General features: G+C 46.6%; 2 protein-coding genes and 1 long non-coding RNA gene across 3 annotated transcripts; 1 reads left to right on the forward strand and 2 right to left on the reverse strand.

Annotated features, from left to right (window-relative positions):
• Positions 1 to 40: 40 nt before the first annotated feature.
• On the forward strand, positions 41 to 5,368 carry CFL1 (cofilin 1). The gene is made up of 5 exons (XM_079104180.1): positions 41 to 69; positions 1,704 to 1,986; positions 3,875 to 4,182; positions 4,428 to 4,504; positions 4,706 to 5,368. Exons 1-5 carry the CDS (start codon positions 56 to 58, stop codon positions 4,816 to 4,818), a joined length of 795 nt encoding a protein of 264 aa, XP_078960306.1. The 5' UTR covers positions 41 to 55; the 3' UTR covers positions 4,819 to 5,368.
• On the reverse strand, positions 5,100 to 6,438 carry LOC306640174. Its single transcript, XR_013757766.1, has 2 exons — positions 6,382 to 6,438; positions 5,100 to 6,293 (listed from the first exon to the last, which is right to left on the reverse strand). It is a non-coding gene; the product is annotated as an uncharacterized lncRNA (long non-coding RNA).
• A 4-nt stretch (positions 6,439 to 6,442) lies between these two features.
• On the reverse strand, positions 6,443 to 13,075 carry SNX32 (sorting nexin 32). The gene is given in 8 exon segments (XM_079103436.1): positions 6,443 to 8,487; positions 8,489 to 8,510; positions 9,009 to 9,221; positions 9,224 to 9,247; positions 9,250 to 9,290; positions 9,292 to 9,570; positions 9,572 to 9,984; positions 10,094 to 13,075. Coding segments are annotated over 8 exon segments (1,377 nt in total). The 5' UTR covers positions 10,172 to 13,075; the 3' UTR covers positions 6,443 to 8,180.
• Positions 13,076 to 19,991: the final 6,916 nt, after the last annotated feature.

A 19,991-nucleotide genomic window follows, 5' to 3' on the forward strand; every position in this document is an offset into this window, starting at 1 on the left:
GACAAGTGAGTGTAATTATATTTGTGGAAGGGACATCTAGGAAGGTGTGCAGGGGATGAAAACACAAAGGTAAGGCAGGAGGAGTGAAGGATCTGAGGAAATAGTGATTCAGTGTTGGGACCCAGGGCATCATGCGTACGCGGTGGGCGAGTGTGATTGGGGCTGCGAAGTCAGGGATGTGCACAGAAGGCCCAAGCTAGTTGGACTGAGGAAGAGGACAAGTAGGAAAAAGACTGTAAGAAAGAGATGCCTCCTGTCCCTGGCAGGTGGGGAGGCCTCAGATGGGGACGTGGTCGGACCTCGCGTAGCAGGCTGTAGACAAAGGTAGAAGAGGACACTCGTCACTTTTGTGGGGGATCCTCGAGTAGCTTGAGGATGAAAACCCCTCAAAGAGGTCCCGGGTTGACGGACACGGGTTGAAGCAACCCCCTACCCCTCCCCGCCCCGGCCTCTAGCTATCCTGCCGGAAGTCGGGAGGTGTAAGCCTGCAAGGAGAGGGGCGGGCGCCAGAGCTTCAGGCCCGCCCTTCTAACTCCGCCTAGCCAGCGGTCCTGCATCCCCAGCCGGCCCTGGGCTCCCGCCTCCCTCCCCAAGAGGCCTTATAAGGAGCCTGAAGCCAGCGTTCGGGCTGGCCCCACCCCCTCTGGTCTCTTGTCCTAATAAGGACATCTAGGGCATCCCGCGGTCGGGGGCGGGCGGAGAGCTCTCCAGGGTAACTGCGAACCCCCCTCCCCCCTTCGTTGCTCTGGGAAACTGCTAGTTTCTAAAAAGGTGGTGCCAGTAGCCTCCTGAAGTTCCCCCGCTTGGGGGGAGGCGGGGTCCAGCTACCGCCTCTACCTGCAGCTCCTGGAGTTTGGTCCGTCGGCTGTGCGGCTGGGTGTCCTGGACTACAACCCCCGGCATGCTCTGCGAGGTACCCCACTCCCTGGCACCGTTCTCCATTTACACTCTTTATTCTGCTAATGGGATTGAGGTCCCCAATTCCCCTTGCCTCTGACTTGTTCCCGACCTTTCTTTCTTTTCCTGAAGAGTATGAAGCCATGGCCATTGTTGTAGGCTAACGAAATCTTCACAGAGCTTCCCACTGCAGTTTACTCTTAAGGTCCTACTCCTCTTTGCGAGTATCAGAATAGCCATAAACCTATGAGTTAGGTTAAAATCTAGCTTGGTATCTTTTCCTTCTTCTTGTCGGGTGAAAGGCACAAGAATTCTTGAATGCACAAATCCTCGCCTCCCCCCTTTATTGCCTAGTGGATTTTACAAATATCTTTAAGCAAGAACAAAGCTTCCCTTTCACATATTTCCTAATAGCCTTTCTCCCTCCTATTCTCATTTTGTTGAAGTTGCATATGACCTTTCCTCAGGAAACCATAGTGGCTTTGCCTACGAAGGGTACTCAAATGTTTATTTAGGACACCTTTATACTTGTGATTCTCCTTGCTTTAGTACGGGCTTCCAGGCCAATGTATAGTTGCTTCGATTCAGAGAAACAAAATCCTATTCCGGATAAAAATTTCAGACTAAGGGATCCAGAAAGTGACAGATGGGTCATAGAAAAACCGTTTCACTCGAGGAATGGTTTAGCCGGGGAAGGTTTTCGGGTCATTTTACGCAGCTCCGGGACTATACAGCTCAGATCAGAACGTTTCCTGGGAATTTCCACCAATGGGCTCACTTTCCGCGCCATATCTCCGCCCCTTCAGTTGCCTCGGCCTACATTTCCACGCATGCACTGCGGAGCTGAGTGGTGTGCGATGCGACAGACTATTACCCAGAGAGCCCCACGACGGCGCAGGACTCTTGGACTCCATTTCCCGTCGGCCCGCTCGGGGAGCGCCGGAAGCCCGCCCCGCCCCTCATTGTGCGGCTCCTACTAAACGGAAGGGGCCGGGAGAGGCCGCGTTCAGTCGGATCCCGGCAGCAGCTGCGGCGGCTCTTGTCTTCGCTGGCTCTTCTTGCCGTCTTCCTTTCGCTTCCGGAAACATGGTGAGCGGCAGGTCACGGTGCCCGAGGGGAGGCGGCTGCGGATCGGTCGCTTGCGCGCGGGGATCACCGGAGAGTGATGTCGATGCCCCCTCCCCCAGCGCCCCGGGCGGGATGAGGGTCTCGCACTGAGGGGCGGGCAGCGCTGGGCCGCGCGTGCGCGCCCGTGGGCTCGAGGAAGGACCGGCTGGGACGTCGCTTGCGCGCCCCCTGGACTCCTTTCCCCTCCCCCACCCGCTGGTGCGCCCGCGCGGACACCGGGCGTGGGGGAGGGGGCGCGCGGGCACGCGCCCCTCGCGGAGCAGCCGGCCTAGCGCTTTTCCCTAGGGCGCGCGCTCGGCAGAGCATGCGGCGTTCAAACCTGGCCCGGGGGCGGCGAGAGAAAAGCGCGCGAGAGGTCTCGGCGCGCGCGTGCCCCACCCAAGGGCTGTTCCTTTCTCCTCGTTACCCTCCCTCGGCGGGCGGGTCTGTCTCGGGAGCAGGTGGCAGGGATGCCGGCTCTCGGGAGAGGCGGGGGCGCGGCGCCTAGGGGGATGCTGTATCGACGGCGTCCTGTTTGGGGCGCCGGGCCTACGGTTAGGGGCTTGCACCGCAAGGCTTTGAGTGAACCTTAGAGGCCATGGCCCTGCTCGGGAGCGAACGAGCGCGCACAGCGACCGGGTTTTTGCCTGTAGCGTTCGGGTTGGAACAGCGTTGTCAGCCGGCGCGTGCGCACACATTCAAGCCTGTCCACCGGGGCTGAAGCTCGGGACAAGCGGGCCTTTGGCTTTGCCGGATGGAGCCTGAGGGTGGAGCCGAGTTTAGGGAAGTGACCCAGGCGGGCACCGCCCGGAAACCGCCCCGCCCCCTATATTTAGCCTGAAGGCTTCGAGAACTAAGGCTTGTGTAACCTGCCCTGGCTACTGCCTGTAGCTGACAGGCCAATACTCCCGTGCTTAAAGGCGATTCCTGCACGTTGAGGCCCTGGAGGTGCCACTGTCTCTTCAGTACGGGTTTTTCTCTTGGGGAGGGGGCCGGGCCTAGCCCATCTCTTCTCCGCCCACTCCGGAAGCGGCCGAGTCACGTGGCCAGCTTCCGCTGCAGTTCCGTGGGGGGGGGGGGGTGCAGATTTCGCCAGGGACTGTTGATCCCTCTCCTGAGAGCTTCCTCTAGCACTGTCGAGCGTTGTTTCTTGAGGGCTCGAGGATACTGGGAATTAGAGTTATACCTGGTATCGACTTCTGGGACCCTGAACCACTCCTGGGAGATAGGGAATTGTCCAGCAGGATCCTAATTGGCAGTTCGAATTCTTTTCTTGTTTGGGGATGATCCAGTATGGAAAATGGTCGTTTTGTAATAACTGCATCGAACTGTTCTGATGGTCTTGCTAGAGCTATTGTACACCTGTTGGTGACTCATCTAGAGAGTGTTGTTAAGAGTCTTGGTTTCCTCTTTGAAGAGGAGACTATGGCCCAGGTGTTTGGTCCTTCTGTCTGTGAAGTTCAAAGTCATCCCTTTATCCAAAGATAGATGGAGTACCAAGAGCAGGAACCAAATTAGCCCATGAATTCCTTTAATTCTGGGTCCACAGCGCAGCCAAAGCTTTGCTCTTCATGAATTTCCCATTGCTATCCTGTGAGGCACGGTGGTGGGGGGCATGTTGAACTAGGTAATGGAAGGTCTTTTCTATGGTCACCATTGCAGGGGTTGTGTGCCATTTGGTCCTTCACAGTAACTTGAGTGGGGAAATAGTGACTTGCCTTGGAAAGGGAATTAGTGAGCCCTTAGGACCAACGCAAGAGGCTTTACTCAGCATCCAGACTGAGATCTCCTGAGCACAGAAAAGAGAGACTTTAAGGAGCAGTTTCCCAGAATTATTTTCCTTATGAGATATATCTGGCTTGTCTCTCAGGCTTCTGGTGTGGCTGTCTCTGATGGCGTCATCAAGGTGTTTAATGATATGAAGGTGCGCAAGTCTTCAACGCCAGAGGAAGTGAAGAAGCGCAAGAAGGCGGTGCTCTTCTGCCTGAGTGAGGACAAGAAGAACATCATCCTGGAGGAGGGCAAGGAGATCCTGGTAGGTGATGTGGGCCAGACAGTGGATGACCCCTACGCCACCTTTGTCAAGATGCTGCCAGACAAGGACTGCCGCTATGCCCTCTATGATGCAACCTACGAGACCAAGGAGAGCAAGAAGGAGGACCTGGTGTTTATTTTCTGGTGAGCTCCTCATTCAGGCAATTCTGCCTGTCTCCTGTCCCCTTTCTTAGGGGAGGGGAGCTTGGCAGAAGTCCTGCTGGTTAGCCCACAGGTGGGGATTTGGAGGAGGGTTTATAACAAAATTCTTGTTAGTGGGGAATTTGACAAACTTCCCCAGTGCTGGAGGTTAGCTCGAGTGTTTCTCTGGGTTGTGCAGAGTCAGAGGGCAGTTGTGGTAAGTTCCCTGACTCTTTGTCTGTCTCTAGGGCCCCTGAGTCTGCACCCCTTAAGAGCAAAATGATCTATGCCAGTTCTAAGGACGCCATCAAGAAGAAACTGACAGGTAAGGGCCAGAAACGTGTACTTCTCTGTATTGGCTGCAGGTGGGGTGAATGACATGGCAGAGGGGGTTTTCCCTCCCATCTTCACTGCCTCTTGGGTGGTTCCTTATCTCTTCCATCTGCTCAGATGGCTCCTTCCCAGCCACAGAAACTCCCTCCCCCGGTGCTTCCTGCTCACAGATGCTCCTTTTTCTTCCCCACAGGGATCAAGCATGAATTACAAGCAAACTGCTACGAGGAGGTCAAGGACCGCTGCACCCTGGCTGAAAAACTGGGGGGCAGTGCTGTCATCTCTCTGGAGGGCAAGCCTTTGTGAGCCCCCTCCAGCCCCCTGCCTGGAGCATCTGGCAGCCCCAGACCTGCCCTAGGGGGTTGCAGGCTGCCCCCTTCCTGCCAGACCGGAGGGGCTGGGGGGATCCCAGCAGGGGGAGGGCATTCCCTTCACCCCAGTTGCCAAACAGCCCCCCCACCCCCGGACCTTCCTTCTCCCTTCATCCCTGACGGTTCTGGCCTTCCCAAACTGCTTTTGATCTTCTGATTCCTCTTGGGTTGAAACAGACCAAGTCTTCCCCCAGGCACCCAGTTTGGGGGGGGGGCCTGTATTTTTTTTAACGACACCCCTACTCCCCACCTGTTCCTCCCCTATCCCATGCTGCCAACTTCTAACCGCAATAGTGACTCTGTGCTTGTCTGTTTAGTTCTGTGTATAAATGGAATATTGTGGAGATGATCCCTCCCTGTGCCGGCTGGTTCCCCTCCCTTTTCTCTTGGTCTTGACCATTCATGGAAGCAGGACCAGTAAGGGACCTTCGATTAAAAAAACAAAAAACAAAAAAAGACAACAATAAAAAGGCTTGTTAATGGGGTGTTTGTTTTAGTTGAGGCCTGGTGGAACTTGGCAGGGAGGTGTGCTTAGAGGAACAACCTCTCTTCCTCTGCACCCCACCCCTTTATCTGCTTGGTGACTTTCTGAGACTCCTTTCTGATAGTTGCTGCTCTTCTGTTGATGTGGTAGATATCAGGTGGGTGGCAGAGCCCATGGTGTTTGCTCTTGGTGTAGGGACCCTCACACAGATGGCTTCACACCTGAATTAGTTGCCCCTAGAGCCTTATTGAGGTGGGGTCCCTTGGTCTGGTGTGGGTTGCAGTACAGGTTACAGGTGCTCTGTTGAACTGCTTTGTCCATCCTTAAGGTCTCTTGGGTCACCTTCTCCCCCTCATCTTCAGGATGACTGATTAACATTTATGAGTGCTGTTTGGTGGCTGCTGTGAGTCAGAAGGCCAAGTTAAGCCTTTGGCCTTCTGTAGATGTGACTGGAGTCCATTCAGGGTGGGGCCAGCCAGGTGGAGCCTAGGACTTCAGACTCCAGTGTCTGGAGCCCCACCTCCCTGTGTGTAACCAAGAGGGTGTTGTCAGGGTCCTGAGCCTCTTGCCAGCATTGCTGTGGGCTCTCCAGCCTGTACTTTGGGCCTTCACTGCCTAATAGGCACAAAGAACCAAGAAGCTTGGCCCAGGTCAGAGTGAATTGGGGAAATGATGTGTGAAGTGTAAGCTAATGAAGCTGGGGGCAATGGTACATGCCTATAATATCAACTTGGGAGACCCAGCCTCCATAAAAAAAAGGGCTGGGAATGTAGCTCAGTGTACAGCACTGTTAAATCCCCAGTATCAAAAAAACAGTAATAACACCACCCTAGTTGGCTGGGCTGGGAGAAGGAAAGCTCTGGAGTTAACAGCAGGTTGCCTAGCTTCACAAACTCCGGGCGGGAGGCAGAAGTAGTTTCAGTTTCCTGGTAAAGAAAATGTGATTGAAGTATTTGGTCTTTGCTAGGATTTGTAAGGGGGGTGGGGGCGAACCTTGGCTGTTCTGGGTCTTACAGGTTCCTTTGCAGAGCCAGATGCCATCGTGTCCTGCTGTAGGGTGTGCATGGTAGGTAGGCCTTGAGCTATGAGAAGCAAAGGCAGGTCCCCTTTTACAAAGTCAGGCTTTTTGTTAAGAATGGGGGTGGGGGAGTCTGTCCAGTGAGCTCAAAGGGTGGGGTGAAGGTTGGCCCTCAGCTGGCTGGAGGGAGTTGGGGTCCCTGGGGCTTGGCTTATCTGTAGCCAGGCAGGGCTGGCTTCAGGATGAGGCTAGGGCTAGGGAAGAAGGGATTGGGGCCCTTATTAAGGTCCCAGGGCAGGATCTGGCTGCAGAATCTCCTCTTTTATGGGAACAAAGGCTTTCTGAAGGAGTAGGGTGCTGACCTGCAAAGAAGTTCCCTCCTCCTCAGGGAGCTTTCCACACTTAGCCTTTGGGCCCCTTTCACAGCACTGCACTTGCCATCACTGATGATGGGTCCTGGCTCAACATGGGCTGCTCCAATACGTGCACACTTGGGGGAGGGTGGGGGCTCTCACCTTGGCATATCAGAGCTCTGGCTCCGCAGACTCAACAAAGTTTTTGTAAAAAGGAGACCCAGTGGAACCTGGCATCTATGAGCTGTGGTGAGGAGGAAGATGGGAATAGGCAGTGTGGCTGGGCAGGCCAGTGTGGGGACTGTCGCCTGTGGGGCTCACCTGCTTGACAGGCAATCAAGTCACTGGCAGCACAGCTGCTGGTGGCTCTCAGCTGTCCACAAATCCCTCTACCTGGTGCATGTTTTATCCAGGGCCTTGCTGGCATTCTTGTGGTTGCCTGTAACCACTGGTACAGGATAACCCCTACCCACCCTCCTCCCATTGACCTCTAGCTCTGAGGGTGTCGTGGGGCCACCCCTGACCTTGGCTGCCCATGAGTCTCATATAGTCTTGCTGTCTGACAGCTTCAGGTCCTTAGTGAAGGCAACCTGGCCCTCCAGCTTCTCCATCAGGCAGGTGGAAACTGGGAAGCAAGCTCTCCAAAAGGGTACCTAAGGTGTGGGAGGCCCTCTCTCAAAATACCCAGTAGAGAATTCCTTGGTAACCAATAAGGTCAGGAGACCCTGATCCTCAAGGGTGCTGGCTAGGGGAGACTTAAGAGAGGAAGTGGTCCCCAGACTGGGCCTTGGAGATTTGAGTTAGCCAAAGGCAAAGGGTTTGCAGATGCACAAGTTGGTATGTGATGGGACTACAGGTTCAGTGGGGGCATGTCGGGCAAAGCTGGGAAAGGCAGCAGTGGCCTGATCACAAAAGGCCTGAAAGTTAAGTTTTAAGGGCTTTGGGCTCTGTGTCTTGGGTAGGTACTAGAAGCGGAAGGGCCCCTGTACAGGGGCTCAGGCAGGGAAGAAAGATTGACATATTCCAGTGACTTCCTTGGAGAAGAGTTCGGAAAGTGTGTCTGGGCAGGACGTTGGTGGCTCAAGGTAGCCTGCCAGAGGCACGTGCCACATCCTTGTGCCTTACCAAGTCCACTTCCTACTCTTCCCTTATCTGCTTGGACCCTTGCTTTCATTCCACTTTTTTATTTTTTATTTATTTTTTTGGTGCTGGGGATTGAACCCAGCAGGGCCTTGTGCATGCAAGGCAAGCACTCTACCAACTGAGCTATATCCCAGCCCTCATTCCACTTATTACAGTAGTCTGTGGTGGGAGTCCAGAGTGCCACCAGGCCCATCTACCATTTAACATTCCAAATTGGCTCTGCAGTTTTGCTCTCAGGACTCATCTTCCTGACGTAGGCTCATCGTGGAAGCTTTGAGGATACAAGGCAGTACTTACCTTCAGTTCAAAGAGCTCTGCCAATTTAGCAAGCTTCTAGGTGATGGTGAGGGCTTAGGGCAGGGGCCTGATGCAGTACAAGGCCTCCATGCCCTCAGCCCCTCCTTGGGAATCCCCCTCTCCCCTTTCTCTCCCAACCCCCTGTGGGAACTTCTGTACCTCTCACCTAGAGCTGACAGCAGCCTTCTACAGAGTGTTTTCTCATGGGCACACAGTTTACAAGCATAGGGAGAGGGCAAGGGAGGTGAAATTCCTCTCATCTTTAGCTGGTTGACTCCCTGTGTTCCCAGGCTGCTCAGTGCAGCAGAAAGGGATGTAATCATCCACCAGGCCTGTTGGGATACAACCCCCATCAGAGCTTCTACGTTGGAACATCAAGTCCCACCCTTGGTATTCTCACCATGGACAGATGCCAGGGCATCCCCTGCTCTTCTTTCTCCCCCAGGGAGTGAAACCACTAGGCCCCCTGACCCTGTGTACTCTGCGTATGGCACAACAGTCTGCCCAGCGGTAGGCGTCTCAGATGCAGGTGGGGTATTCCAGTAGGAAGGTCCTCCCATGTTCAAAGAAGTCATCCACCTTGTGAGTGAGTCAGACAGGATCCTCACCTAGGTTATCAGAAACAGCAACCAGGTCCCAGGGAGGCACCCTCTCCTTGCAACCCAGCCCAGTCCATCCATGGCTTCCCTCCCAGAGCCAGCCTGGGCCTCAACCTTGCCACAGGCTTGAGGACTTGGGTTGAATCCAGAGAGGGGCCCCAGGGTCACCTTGAGCCCTAACATACCAGTGCTGAGGCTTCATCTGCAGGCCTCATGATGTACTTCAGAAGCAAGCTCCTTCCTGTTCTTCCCTCTTGACGCTCAGCTGGGGCACACGAAGGGAAGATGAGATGCTGGGGGGTGCTTGAATCCCCCATCCTGTCATGATGGGCATGAGCCCAGTGGGCATCTTCTTTGGCTTGACACCCCCAACGGGAAGTGACCCTGGTGCTCTGGCCCAGTTCACATCCTGGCTGTATTCCAAGACCACAAAGTTGTGGTCTTACTGCAGGTTGGGTGAGTTGCCAGTGCTGCAGAAAGAATTCATGCAATACAACTGTCTTAAAGATGGCAAGGGACTTCCTGCAGGAGTGCAGGCAGCTCGAGGGCCCTGTTGGGCTCCATCATCCTGCCCATCTTCCCCTCAGCAGTTCCAGGGCCAGAGGAACATCTATAGGGGCATAGGTGAGAAGAAGTCATGGAGTTCTGAGGAGGCCTGGGGCTGGGGCTTGGCCACTGGAGACAGCAGGTGCTGGTACTCATGCTGCTAGCTCCTGCTCCATTTTGGCAGATTCCTCCTGAGCTGTCCTGCTCACCGAGCTTCTGCAGCTTTTCCCTTGAAGCCTCAACGTCGCCTGGGAGAAGCTGGGGGAATCTGCTCACAGGAGGGGTAGGTTGCTGAGGCCACTTGCTCATGCGTGGTCCTCATTCTCCACGTGGGTGTCACATAGCCGGGCAAAATCCTCATGTGGCCGCACAATCGAGAACGCCATGTGGGTAAAATGAGGAAGGCAGCTCTGGAAGCCAGGAAGCCTTTCGGCAGCCCCCTAGACTGTTCCCTCACCCAGGCCCCCTTCCTTGCTTGAACAGTGAATTTCACCTTGTCCTGCTTGCTCACGGCATCAGAGATCTCCACCTGTAAGGAGCTGTCTCCCTGCAGATCCACTGACATGGAGGTAGGCTGTGGGGCAGGGCAGGCCCCTTTGCCCACACTTGCTGCAAGTCTCTTGTCCTCCTGCAGAACCCTCCTCACAGCAGCACTGTGCTTCTGCAACACCCAGGGTCACCAGCAAGGGACCCTGATAAGTTGCTACTCAAAGAGTTTTACAGTCTTACCAAAACAAATTCCCATGCTCAGAGACAGGAAGAATTCCTGCCTCCCATTTAAAGATGAGTCCACCAGAGAGCTGAAGTAATTTGTCGAAGGGCACACAGCTGCAAAGTGACAAGGCCATATTTGAACCCAGTTTCTTAATTCCCAGGCCCACCCCTCCTCCTGCTGGTACTCCAGGCACCCTTCACCTGGGCATAAGAAAGAAGTTCCCTGTTGAGGGCTGCCAAAACCATCCCATCCACTACTCTTGGGATCAAGAGGCAAGAGCCTGCAGGCATATGCATTTCTCCAAGTGAAAAAGCCCAGGAAGCACCAAGCTACCAGTTTATTCTTGCATTGAACTATTTGATATGCGTTTGTTTATTCACTCGTGTGTGTGTGTGTGCGTGTGTTTCTTTCTTCTCCACATGACTTAACTGAATGTGCCCACACCACTGTGCCAAATGATGCCAAGGAGAAGGGAGGAGGCTCTGGCATTGGAGCTGCCCTACCGTTAAGCCCTGCTCACCCACAAATGAACACGTGCCCTGGAGGCCACCTCACTCTCCTCATTGGTTTTGGCACACTTTGGAGATGCCTACGATGGGGATCAACAACCCGTGGGTCCCAAAACAGGCCAGGCCCTGACTAACAATGGCACGTCCGTGGCTGGTCTAGTGATGTCTCCTCCACACACAGAGACAACCGCACCTGTCCCCTCCTTCTGGCTTTAGTCTATGGAGGAACGGACCCTGAGGTTACCACTCATGGGGTTATCAGTCATCTTTTATTATTTAATTTTTTTCAGCACTGGGAATTGACTCCAGGGGTGCTCCACCACTGAGCTACATGCCCAGCCGTTTTTATTTTGTAACAGGATCTAAGTTGCTGGCCTTGAACTTGTGATGTTTCTGCCTTAGCCTCCTGAGTGGCTGGTATTACAGGTATGTACCACTGCACTTGGCTTCTTTTTATTTTTTAAACTGAGATATAAAGTGCACACATCTTAAGTGTAAAAGCACAATTTTTACATATGTATACACTTGTGAAACCACCACTCAAATCAAGATAATCAGCTATTTCTATATTCCCAAATGCTACCTCTTGCCCACAACCCAATTATTCCCCAACCCAGAGCTAACAACTATTCTAACTTCTACCATGATACATTAATTTTCCTTAATCTTTGAATTTCACATAAATGCCATTATTTCATGCCTTCTTATGGCCTTGTTCTCAAGTGCGATCCGCCTGTTGCCGAGTAGAACGGTGGCTGATTTCATTGCTATGTCATATTCCATTATGTGATTACATAATAATGTCTGTATCCATTCTACTGGGAATGGGCATCTGGATTATTTCAAGTTTTTGACTATTATGAATAAAATTGCCATGAATACTTTTGTGTATTTCTTTTGAGAGACCTAAGGCCTCATTTCTGCTGAGTGGGAGAATCACTTTGTCACAGGGCAGGCATGTTTAAACTGCTTTTGCAGATACTGCCAGTTTTCCAGGACCCTGAACCGACTTACACTTTAACCAGTGTTGTCTGAACATTCCAGCTGCACCACATTTTACTTTGGTCACATTAGTACAGGTGTGTGTGGTGATAGTGCATTGGAAGCGCAACTTGCCATACCTGTTAAGGAATGATGTGGGCCAGCACTTTATGTTATCAGCCATTTGCATGGCTTTTGTGAAGTGCCTGTCTCGGGCTTCTGTTCCTCTCCTGCCCTTCTCTTTTAAAAAATTAGAAGACCTTTATTTCTTTTCTTTTCTTTTTTTTTTTGAGACAGGATCTCACTAAGGTGCCAAGGCTAGCCTTGAACTTTCCTTGAACTTGTGATTCTCCTGCCTCAATGTCCCGAGTTGCTGGAATTACAGACTGCACCATGATGCCTGGTTCTAGCTTGTCTTTTATGATTAAGTCTTTTTGTGCCCTGTTTTCTTTTTCCTTTGTGGTGATGGGGGCCAAATCCTGGGCCTTGAGTACACTAGGTACCCATTCTTACCAGAGCTACCACCCCCCAGCCCCTAGGTTCTACTGAAGGAATGTTTGCCTATCCCAAGGTCCTGAAGATATTCTTCTATTTATTTTTACTCTAGAAGTTTTACAGTTTTAATTTTTGCTTTTATATTTTGATCTATGTTTATTTATTTACTTTTTTTCAGAACTGGGATGAAATCCAGGGCCTTGTGCATTCTAGGTGAGCACTCCACTACTCAGTTATATCCAAAGCCCACTAGCGTCTATTTTCAATTCATTCTGTATAGAGTGTGAGGTATAGGCTGTGATTCATTTTTGCTGGATAAATAGTCAAGTATTTTAGCACTATCTGTTAAAAAGACTTTCTTTTCCCTATTGAATTGCTTTGGTGCATGTGCCGGTAGAAACGCAAATGACCTTGTAAGTGTAATCACTTCTGGAATCTCAATTCTGTTAAATTGACCTGTAAGTTTAATCTTTTTTTTTTTTTTTAAGTTGTTGATGGACCTTTGTTTTGTTTATTTATATGTGGTGCTGGGTCTCAAACCCAGTGCCTCACGTATGCTAGGCAGGTGCTCTGCCACTGGACCACAACCCCAGCCCCTAAGTCTATTCTTTTTAAAATATTTTTTAGTCACAGATGGACACAATACCTTTATTTTATTTATTTGTTTTTACGTGGTGCTGAGGATAGAACTCAGTGCCTCACATATGCCAGGCAAGCGTTCCACCACTGAGCTACGATCCCAGGCCCCTATAAGTCTATTCTTATGACATTATCTCTCATAGACTTGCTTATACTAATTTGATGTGCAAGTTTTAGAATCAGATAATATAAGGTCAACAACTTTGTTGTTCCTTTTCAAAATCATTTTGGCTATTGTAAGTCCTTTTGCATTTCCACATAAATTCAGCTTATTAATTTCTACCCCAAAAAACTTACTGGGATTTTTGTTTTTCTTCTTTTTATCTCTACTTGTCTGTTTTTTAATTTATTCTTTTTAGATATACATGACACTAGCGTGTATTTAAAAATTTTTTTATTGTAGTTGGACACAATATCTTTATTTTCTTTCTTCTTTTTTTTTTTTTTCCGGTGCTGGGGATTAGAACCCAGGGCCTTGTGCTGGCAAGGCAAGCGCTCTACCAACTGAGCTAGATCCCCAGCCCTATTTTCTTTCTTTCTTTATATGTGGTGCTGAGGATTGAACCCAGTGCCTCACACGTGCTAGTCAAATGCTCTACCACTGAGCTACACTGCCAGCCCCAGTAGAGTATATTTTGACATATTATACACATACATGGAGTATAACTTCCCATACTGTGGTTGGATATTATGTGGAGTTACACTGGTCCTGTATTCAAATAGGAACATAGGAAAGTGATATCCGATTCATTCTACTGTCTTTCCTATTCTCATTCCCGCTCATCTCCCTTCATTCCCTTTTGTCTAATTCAATGAACTTCTATTCCCCACCCCCCTTATTGTGTGTTAGCATCCACATATCAGAGAGAACATCTGGTCTTTGGTTTTTGGGGATTGGCTTATTTCACTTAGCATGATAGTCTCTGGTTCCATCCATTTACCAGCAAATGCCATAATTTCATTCTTCTTTATGGCTGAGTAATATTCCATTGTGTATATATACCATATTATCTTTATCCATTCATCCACTGAAGGACACCTAGGTTGTTTCCATAGCTTAGATATTGTGAAATGAGTTGGCATAAACATTGATGTAGCTGCACCACTATAGTATGCTGATTTTAAAATGGGACTTGTTTTTTGTGTGTGGATGAACCTTTACTGTTATTTATTTTTATGTGGTGCCGAGAATTGAACCCAGTGCCTCACACATGCTAGGTAAGTGCTGTACCATTGAGCTACAACTCCAGCCCTAAATTGGAATTTTGATTGAGATTATATTAAAAGTATAATTTGTAAAGAACAAATATCTTTGCAATAGCAAATCTTATAATCTATGAACATGGAATATCTTCTAAATATTAAGATATTCAATTTTTCTCTCAGTAATAGCTTTTGTTATATTTATTCTAGGTATTTGATGACTTTTTTGCTATTTTAAGTGGTATTTAGACAATTCTTTTACTTTTAAATTTTTCTTTAAATGGTATATTAAAAATTTTACAATTATAGCTGGTAAACAGAAACAATATATTTCTATATATTTACCTTGTGTCCAGGTTTGTTTGTCTGTTTGTTTATTTATTTATTATTTTTGCAATGCTGGGGACTGAACCTAGGGTCCTGTGTATGCTAGTCAAGTGTTCTACCACTGAGCTACAACAGAGGAGATACTTTTTTCCTGGAGGTGGGTAGGGGTACTGAAGATTGAACCCAGGGGCATTTAAACACTGAGCCATATCCCCAGCCATTTTTAAATATTTAATTTAGAGACAGGGTCTCGCAAAGCTGCTGAGGCTAGCTTTGAACTCTTGATTGTCCTGCCTCAGCCTCCCAAGCCATTGGGATTACATGCATGTGACATTGCACCCGACTGAGGGGATGCTTTTAAAATTCAACCCTGAGATGTTCCTGGATACACTTTCTCAGATTAATGAAGCTCCCTGCTGTGTCTACTTTGGCCAGAGTGTTGATTTTTATGCTCTACCTTTTTGAGATAATTCTATGGATTTTCCTGTTACTCTGTTTCTGTGCTTAATTTCATTGACTGATTTTCTTTTTCTTTTATTTTTTTGGTACTGGGGATTGAGCCAGGGGCACTTACCACACTGAGCTACAATCCCAGCCCTTTTAAAACTTTTATTTTGAGACTTGCTGAGGCTGGCCTTGAACTTGCAATCTTCCTGCCTCAGTCTTTGGAGTTGCTGGGATCACAGGTATGAGCCTTCGTGCCAGCCTCTGTGACTGATCTAATGTTAAACCTCTGCATTTTGGAAGAAGGTCTTGCTTATTAAAATTATCTTTTTATATTACAAGGCTTATCAATTTGACAATATTTGGTTTATAATTTGCATCTCTGTTCATGAGAGATAATGTGTATATTTCCTTTCTTACAATGTTCTTGACATTTTTTTGGTGGCAAAAAATACATAAATTTAAAATTTACCCTTTCAACAATTCTTTTTTTCTCTCTCTCTCTCTCTTTTTTTTTTTTTTTTTTTTTTTTTTTGGTACTGAGGATTGAACCCAGGCATGCTTAATCACTGAGCCACATCCCAGCTCTTTTTTTATATTTTATTTAGAGACAGGGTCTTGCTGAGTTGCTCAGGGCCTCCCTAAGTTGCTGAGTCTGGCTTTGAACTCTTGATCCTCCTGCCTCAGCCTCCCAAGCTGCTGGGATTACAGGTGTGCACCTCTGGGCCCAGCCCAACAATTCTTAAGTGTACAATTCAGTAGCACAAAGTACATTCAAACTGTTATGTAGTTCTTGCCACCATTCATCTCTCTCTCTCTCTCTCTCTCTCTCTCTCTTTTTTTCTTTCAGTACTGAGGATCAAATCCAAGGCCTCACAAATACCAGGCAAGGGCTCTACCCCTGAGCCACATCCCAGTTCTCGCTTGTATCTCTTGAAAGATTTTTGAATTCAAGGTTATGCTGTCCTCCTAAACTAGGATGGGAACTGTGCCTTCTATTTCTGTTTTTTTGGAATGATTTGTATAAGAATGGTACTATTGTGCTCACTTCAGCACCACAAAGGCGAAAATTGGAACGATACAGAGGAGATTAGCAAGGCCTCTGTGCCACGCTAATTCATGACGAATTCCATGTTTTTCAAAATAACTAGAAGTGGGCTGGGGATATAGCTCAGTTGGTATAGTGCTTGGCTTGCAAGCACAAGGCCCTGGGTTCAATCCCCAGCACCACAAAAAAATAAATAAATAAATAAATAAAAATAACTAGAAGAGTTTGAAGGTTTCCAACCACAGAAATGACAAATGTCTGAGAAGATGGAAATACTAATTGCCCTGATTTGATTATTATATATTATATACATGTATCAAATTATACTATACCCCATAAATATGTAAAAATATGTGTTAATTTAAAAAACTAAAAAAAAAAAGGCATTATTTTTCCTTTAAGACTTTCAAGAATCTACCTATGAATTTATCTGTACTTAGACAGTTTTGGAAAAGTTCAAATTATGGAATCAATTCATATAATAATGGTAAAACTACACAGAATTTTCTATTTCTTGTTTTGGGTTTAATAAGTCCCATTTTTCAAGGATTTTATCTAATTCATGTAAATGATCTAAGTTCTTTGGCACATATATGATTATTACATTTTTTATGTATGAATCATTTTCGGCAATGTACTCCACCATTCCTGATACTGATAATTAGTATTTCCCCCCTTCTTCCTGTTCTTTCTCTTTCCCATGTGTACTCTCTCTTGGTCTTGCTAGGAATTACCAATTTTATTGACATTTTCAAAAATCTACATTGTTTTCTCTTTGTATGTTTATTTTCTCTGTATTGATTTCTGCTATCACTTTCTTCTCTTATCCTTCTAATTTCCTGGGGTTTAACTTGCTCTTCTTTTAGCTTCTTTTTTGTTTTTTTTTTTTGGTGGTGCTGGGGATTGAACCCAGGGTTTTGTGCTTGCAAGGCAAGCACTCTACCAACAGAGCTAGATCCCCAGCCCTTCTTTCAGCTTCTTAAGATTGAAACTTAGATCAGTGACTTCTCAGCCTTTCTTCTTTTCCAAAATGTGCATGTGGATATGGATGTATAAATTTCCCTCTGGACACTGCTTTAGCAACATTCTGTAAGTTTTGATGTGTCATATTTTTACAATCATTTATTTAAAAATATTTTCTAATCTCCACTATAATTTCTTCTTCTACCTATGAGTTATTTAGAAGCAATGCTTTCAAACAGTCTAGAATCCAGTTTTGTTGTTGTTGTTTTAATTCTTATGTTAATCCTGGGTCAGAGAATGTATTATATATTTTTTCAGTCTTTTAAAATTTGTTGATAACAATCTTTGTAGCCTAACATATAACATGTACACTTGAAAAAATGTTTTCTGCAGTTGTTACATATAGACTCCTACACAGGTCAATTAGATCAAGTTGATTAATCATGTTGTTCAAATCTTCTAAATCCTACTGATATTTTATGTCTGTTAGTTCCAGAGGTTATTGAGATAGCTGTGTTAAAATTAACTAACCCTAAAGCACAAGAAATTAAATCAAGAATCAATAAATGGGATGGACTCAAACTAAAAATTTTCTTCTCAGCAAAAGAAACAATATGTGAAGAGAGATCCTTCAGATTGGGAGAAAATCTTTACCACATGCACCTCAGATAAAGCATTAATCTCTACAATATATAAAGAATTCAAAAAACACCAAAAAAACCACAAATAACCCAATCAATAAATGGGCTACGGAACCGAACAGGCACTTCACAGAAGATATACAATCAATCAATAAGTATATGAAAAGATGTTCAACATCTCTAGTAATTAGAGAAACACAAATCAAAACTACTCTAAGATTTCATCTCACTCCAGTCAGAATGGCAATTATCAAGAATACAAGCAATAATAAATGTTGGTGAGGATGTGAGAAAAAAGGCACACTCAGACATTGCTAGTGGGATTGCAAATTGGTGCAACAATTATGGAAAACAGTATGGGATTCCTAAGAACCACCATTTGACCCAGCTATCCCACTCCTCAGTTTATACCCAAAGGATTTGAAATCAACATACTACAGTGACACAGCCATATCAAGTTTATAGCAGCTCAATTCACAATCGTTGAACTATGGAACCAATCTAGATGCCCTTCAACAGATGAATGGATAAAGAAAATGTGGTATATATACACAATGGAATATTATTGAGCCTTAAAGAATAATGAAATTCTGGTATTTGCTGGTAAATGGATGGAGTTAGAGACTATCATGCTAAGTGAAATAGGCCAAACCCAAAAACCAAAGGCCCAATGTTTTCTCTGATATGTGGAAGCTAATTCAGAATAAGGGGCAGGGGGTGACAGGGAAGAATAGAGTTACTTTATTTAGGTAGAGGGGAGTGAAGGGAGGGGAAGGGGTATGAGGGAAGGAATGACAATAGAGTGAAACACACATTATTACCTCATGTACACGTATGACTGCATGACCAACGTGATCCTGCAATATGTATAATCAGAAAAATGAGAGATTACACTCTAATTATATATGATCTATCAAAGTGTATAAATGCATTCTACTGTCATGTACAACTAATTAGAATAAATAAAAAATTAAAAAATAAACGAAATCTCTTACTAAAATTGTGGGTTTGCCCATGTCTTTTTTTCAGTTCCATCACCTTTACTTTGCATATTTTGAAGCTATGTTACAAATGTGTACATATTTGCATATATAAATTTATGCATATAAATTTAGGGCTGTTTTATCTTTCTGTTGAATTGACGTATATTATTAAAATGTCCTTTGTATTTCCAGTAGTATTTCAAGATTTACAGTCTACTTTCTTGGAAATTAATAGCAACATCAGCTTTCTTTTGGTTAGTGTGTGCATGGTGTATATTTTCCTATCCTTTTATCCTTTATTTCAACCTTTTTGTGTCCTTACGTGTACAGTATGTATCTTTTAACAGAATGTAATTGTTTTTTCAAAATCCAATCTGAAGATGCTGTATTTTTTTGTTTGTTTTTTAAAGTACTGGGGATTGAATCCAGGGCCTTCCACATGGTAGGCAAGTGCTCTAACACTAAGCTACATCCCCAGCCCTTTTTTATGTGATGGGAGGGGTACCAGGGATTAAACTCAGTGGTACTTGACCACTGAGCCACATCCCCAGTCCTATTTTGTATTTTATTTAGAGACAGGATCTCACTGAGATGCTTAGTGCCTCACTTTTGCTGAGGCTGGCTTTGAACTTGTCTTTCTCCTGCCTCAGCCTCTCAAATTGCTGGGATTACAGGCCCCCATGGGGCGCCCAGCTCCCCAGACCTTTTCTAAATTTTTATTTTGAGACAGAGCTTTGTTAAATTGCCTAGGCTGGCCTTGAACTTGCTATTCTCTTGTAGCCGCTCTCAAGTAGCTGGGATTACAGGTGTGTACTACCATGCCTGAATTATTTTTCTTCTGATGTCTCTGCATTTAAAGGAGCTTAGAGAGGCAAAGTTTAACCTAGAGGATAAGTACTATGAGTGGACTTTCAGAGTGTGCAGCTCAGTACATCCTCATAACACACAGCATCTCACATGATATCACTAACAACAGGAACAACCACAGTATTAATATAATAGCTAATACTTGTATTTGCCTTTATAGTATGCTAGGTACTGCACATGTACATGTATATTGTACATATACATATACACATACCAAGCACTGGGATATATTTATAATCTATTTTAACCACCAATACGAACATAAATAAGCACTAAAACAGTCACTTGCTTTTCTAGGCTTTGTGTCTATAAGTCCCTCCAAATTCCACTTGAATCCTCTCCTCACTTCCTGGCTTCTGTAACACTCCCAAGTGTAATACTCCCAAGACAGGCTCTCCCAACTCCTCTCACCATGACCAGGTTCCAAACACAAGCTGTCTGGCTCACTGGACAGCAGGCCTCCTAGTCCCTTGGCCTGCTTCCTGATATCTTAGTATCTCTGCTTCCAACTACACTGCTGGGTAGACAGCTGGGTAGCTGCTTGAGGGAGATGGGACCTCCAGGATACACCGTAGCTGTTCCATCCTCACACTCAGCCACAGCCCACTATGCACGTGACTCCAATCCCCCAAAGTGTGCACCTCTGCGTGCCCTAACTATCTTTGGTACAACGTAGATGCTCGATGACTATTTGTTGAATGCAGTTGCAAGGCAAAATGAATGGTCTTATGATTATATGAACACAGATACACAGGTGAAGCCATGTGTGCCGTCAGGATTCCCCACCGCCAGAAAGAAGAGTATGCCAGCCCCTTCGTAATCTCTAAAATCCCTTCTTCCTCTTCATCCCCAT

Source organism: Sciurus vulgaris (assembly GCF_902686455.1).
Source record: "Sciurus vulgaris genome assembly, chromosome: 11".
Lineage (NCBI taxonomy): Eukaryota > Metazoa > Chordata > Mammalia > Rodentia > Sciuridae > Sciurus > Sciurus vulgaris.

Excerpts from the sequence above, each read along its gene's own strand:
- CFL1 (XM_079104180.1), top strand. Across the intron at positions 4,183-4,427 it reads GACCTGGTGTTTATTTTCTG|GGCCCCTGAGTCTGCACCCC; the intron begins GTGAGCTCCTCA and ends GTCTGTCTCTAG. Across the intron at positions 4,505-4,705 it reads CATCAAGAAGAAACTGACAG|GGATCAAGCATGAATTACAA; the intron begins GTAAGGGCCAGA and ends TCTTCCCCACAG.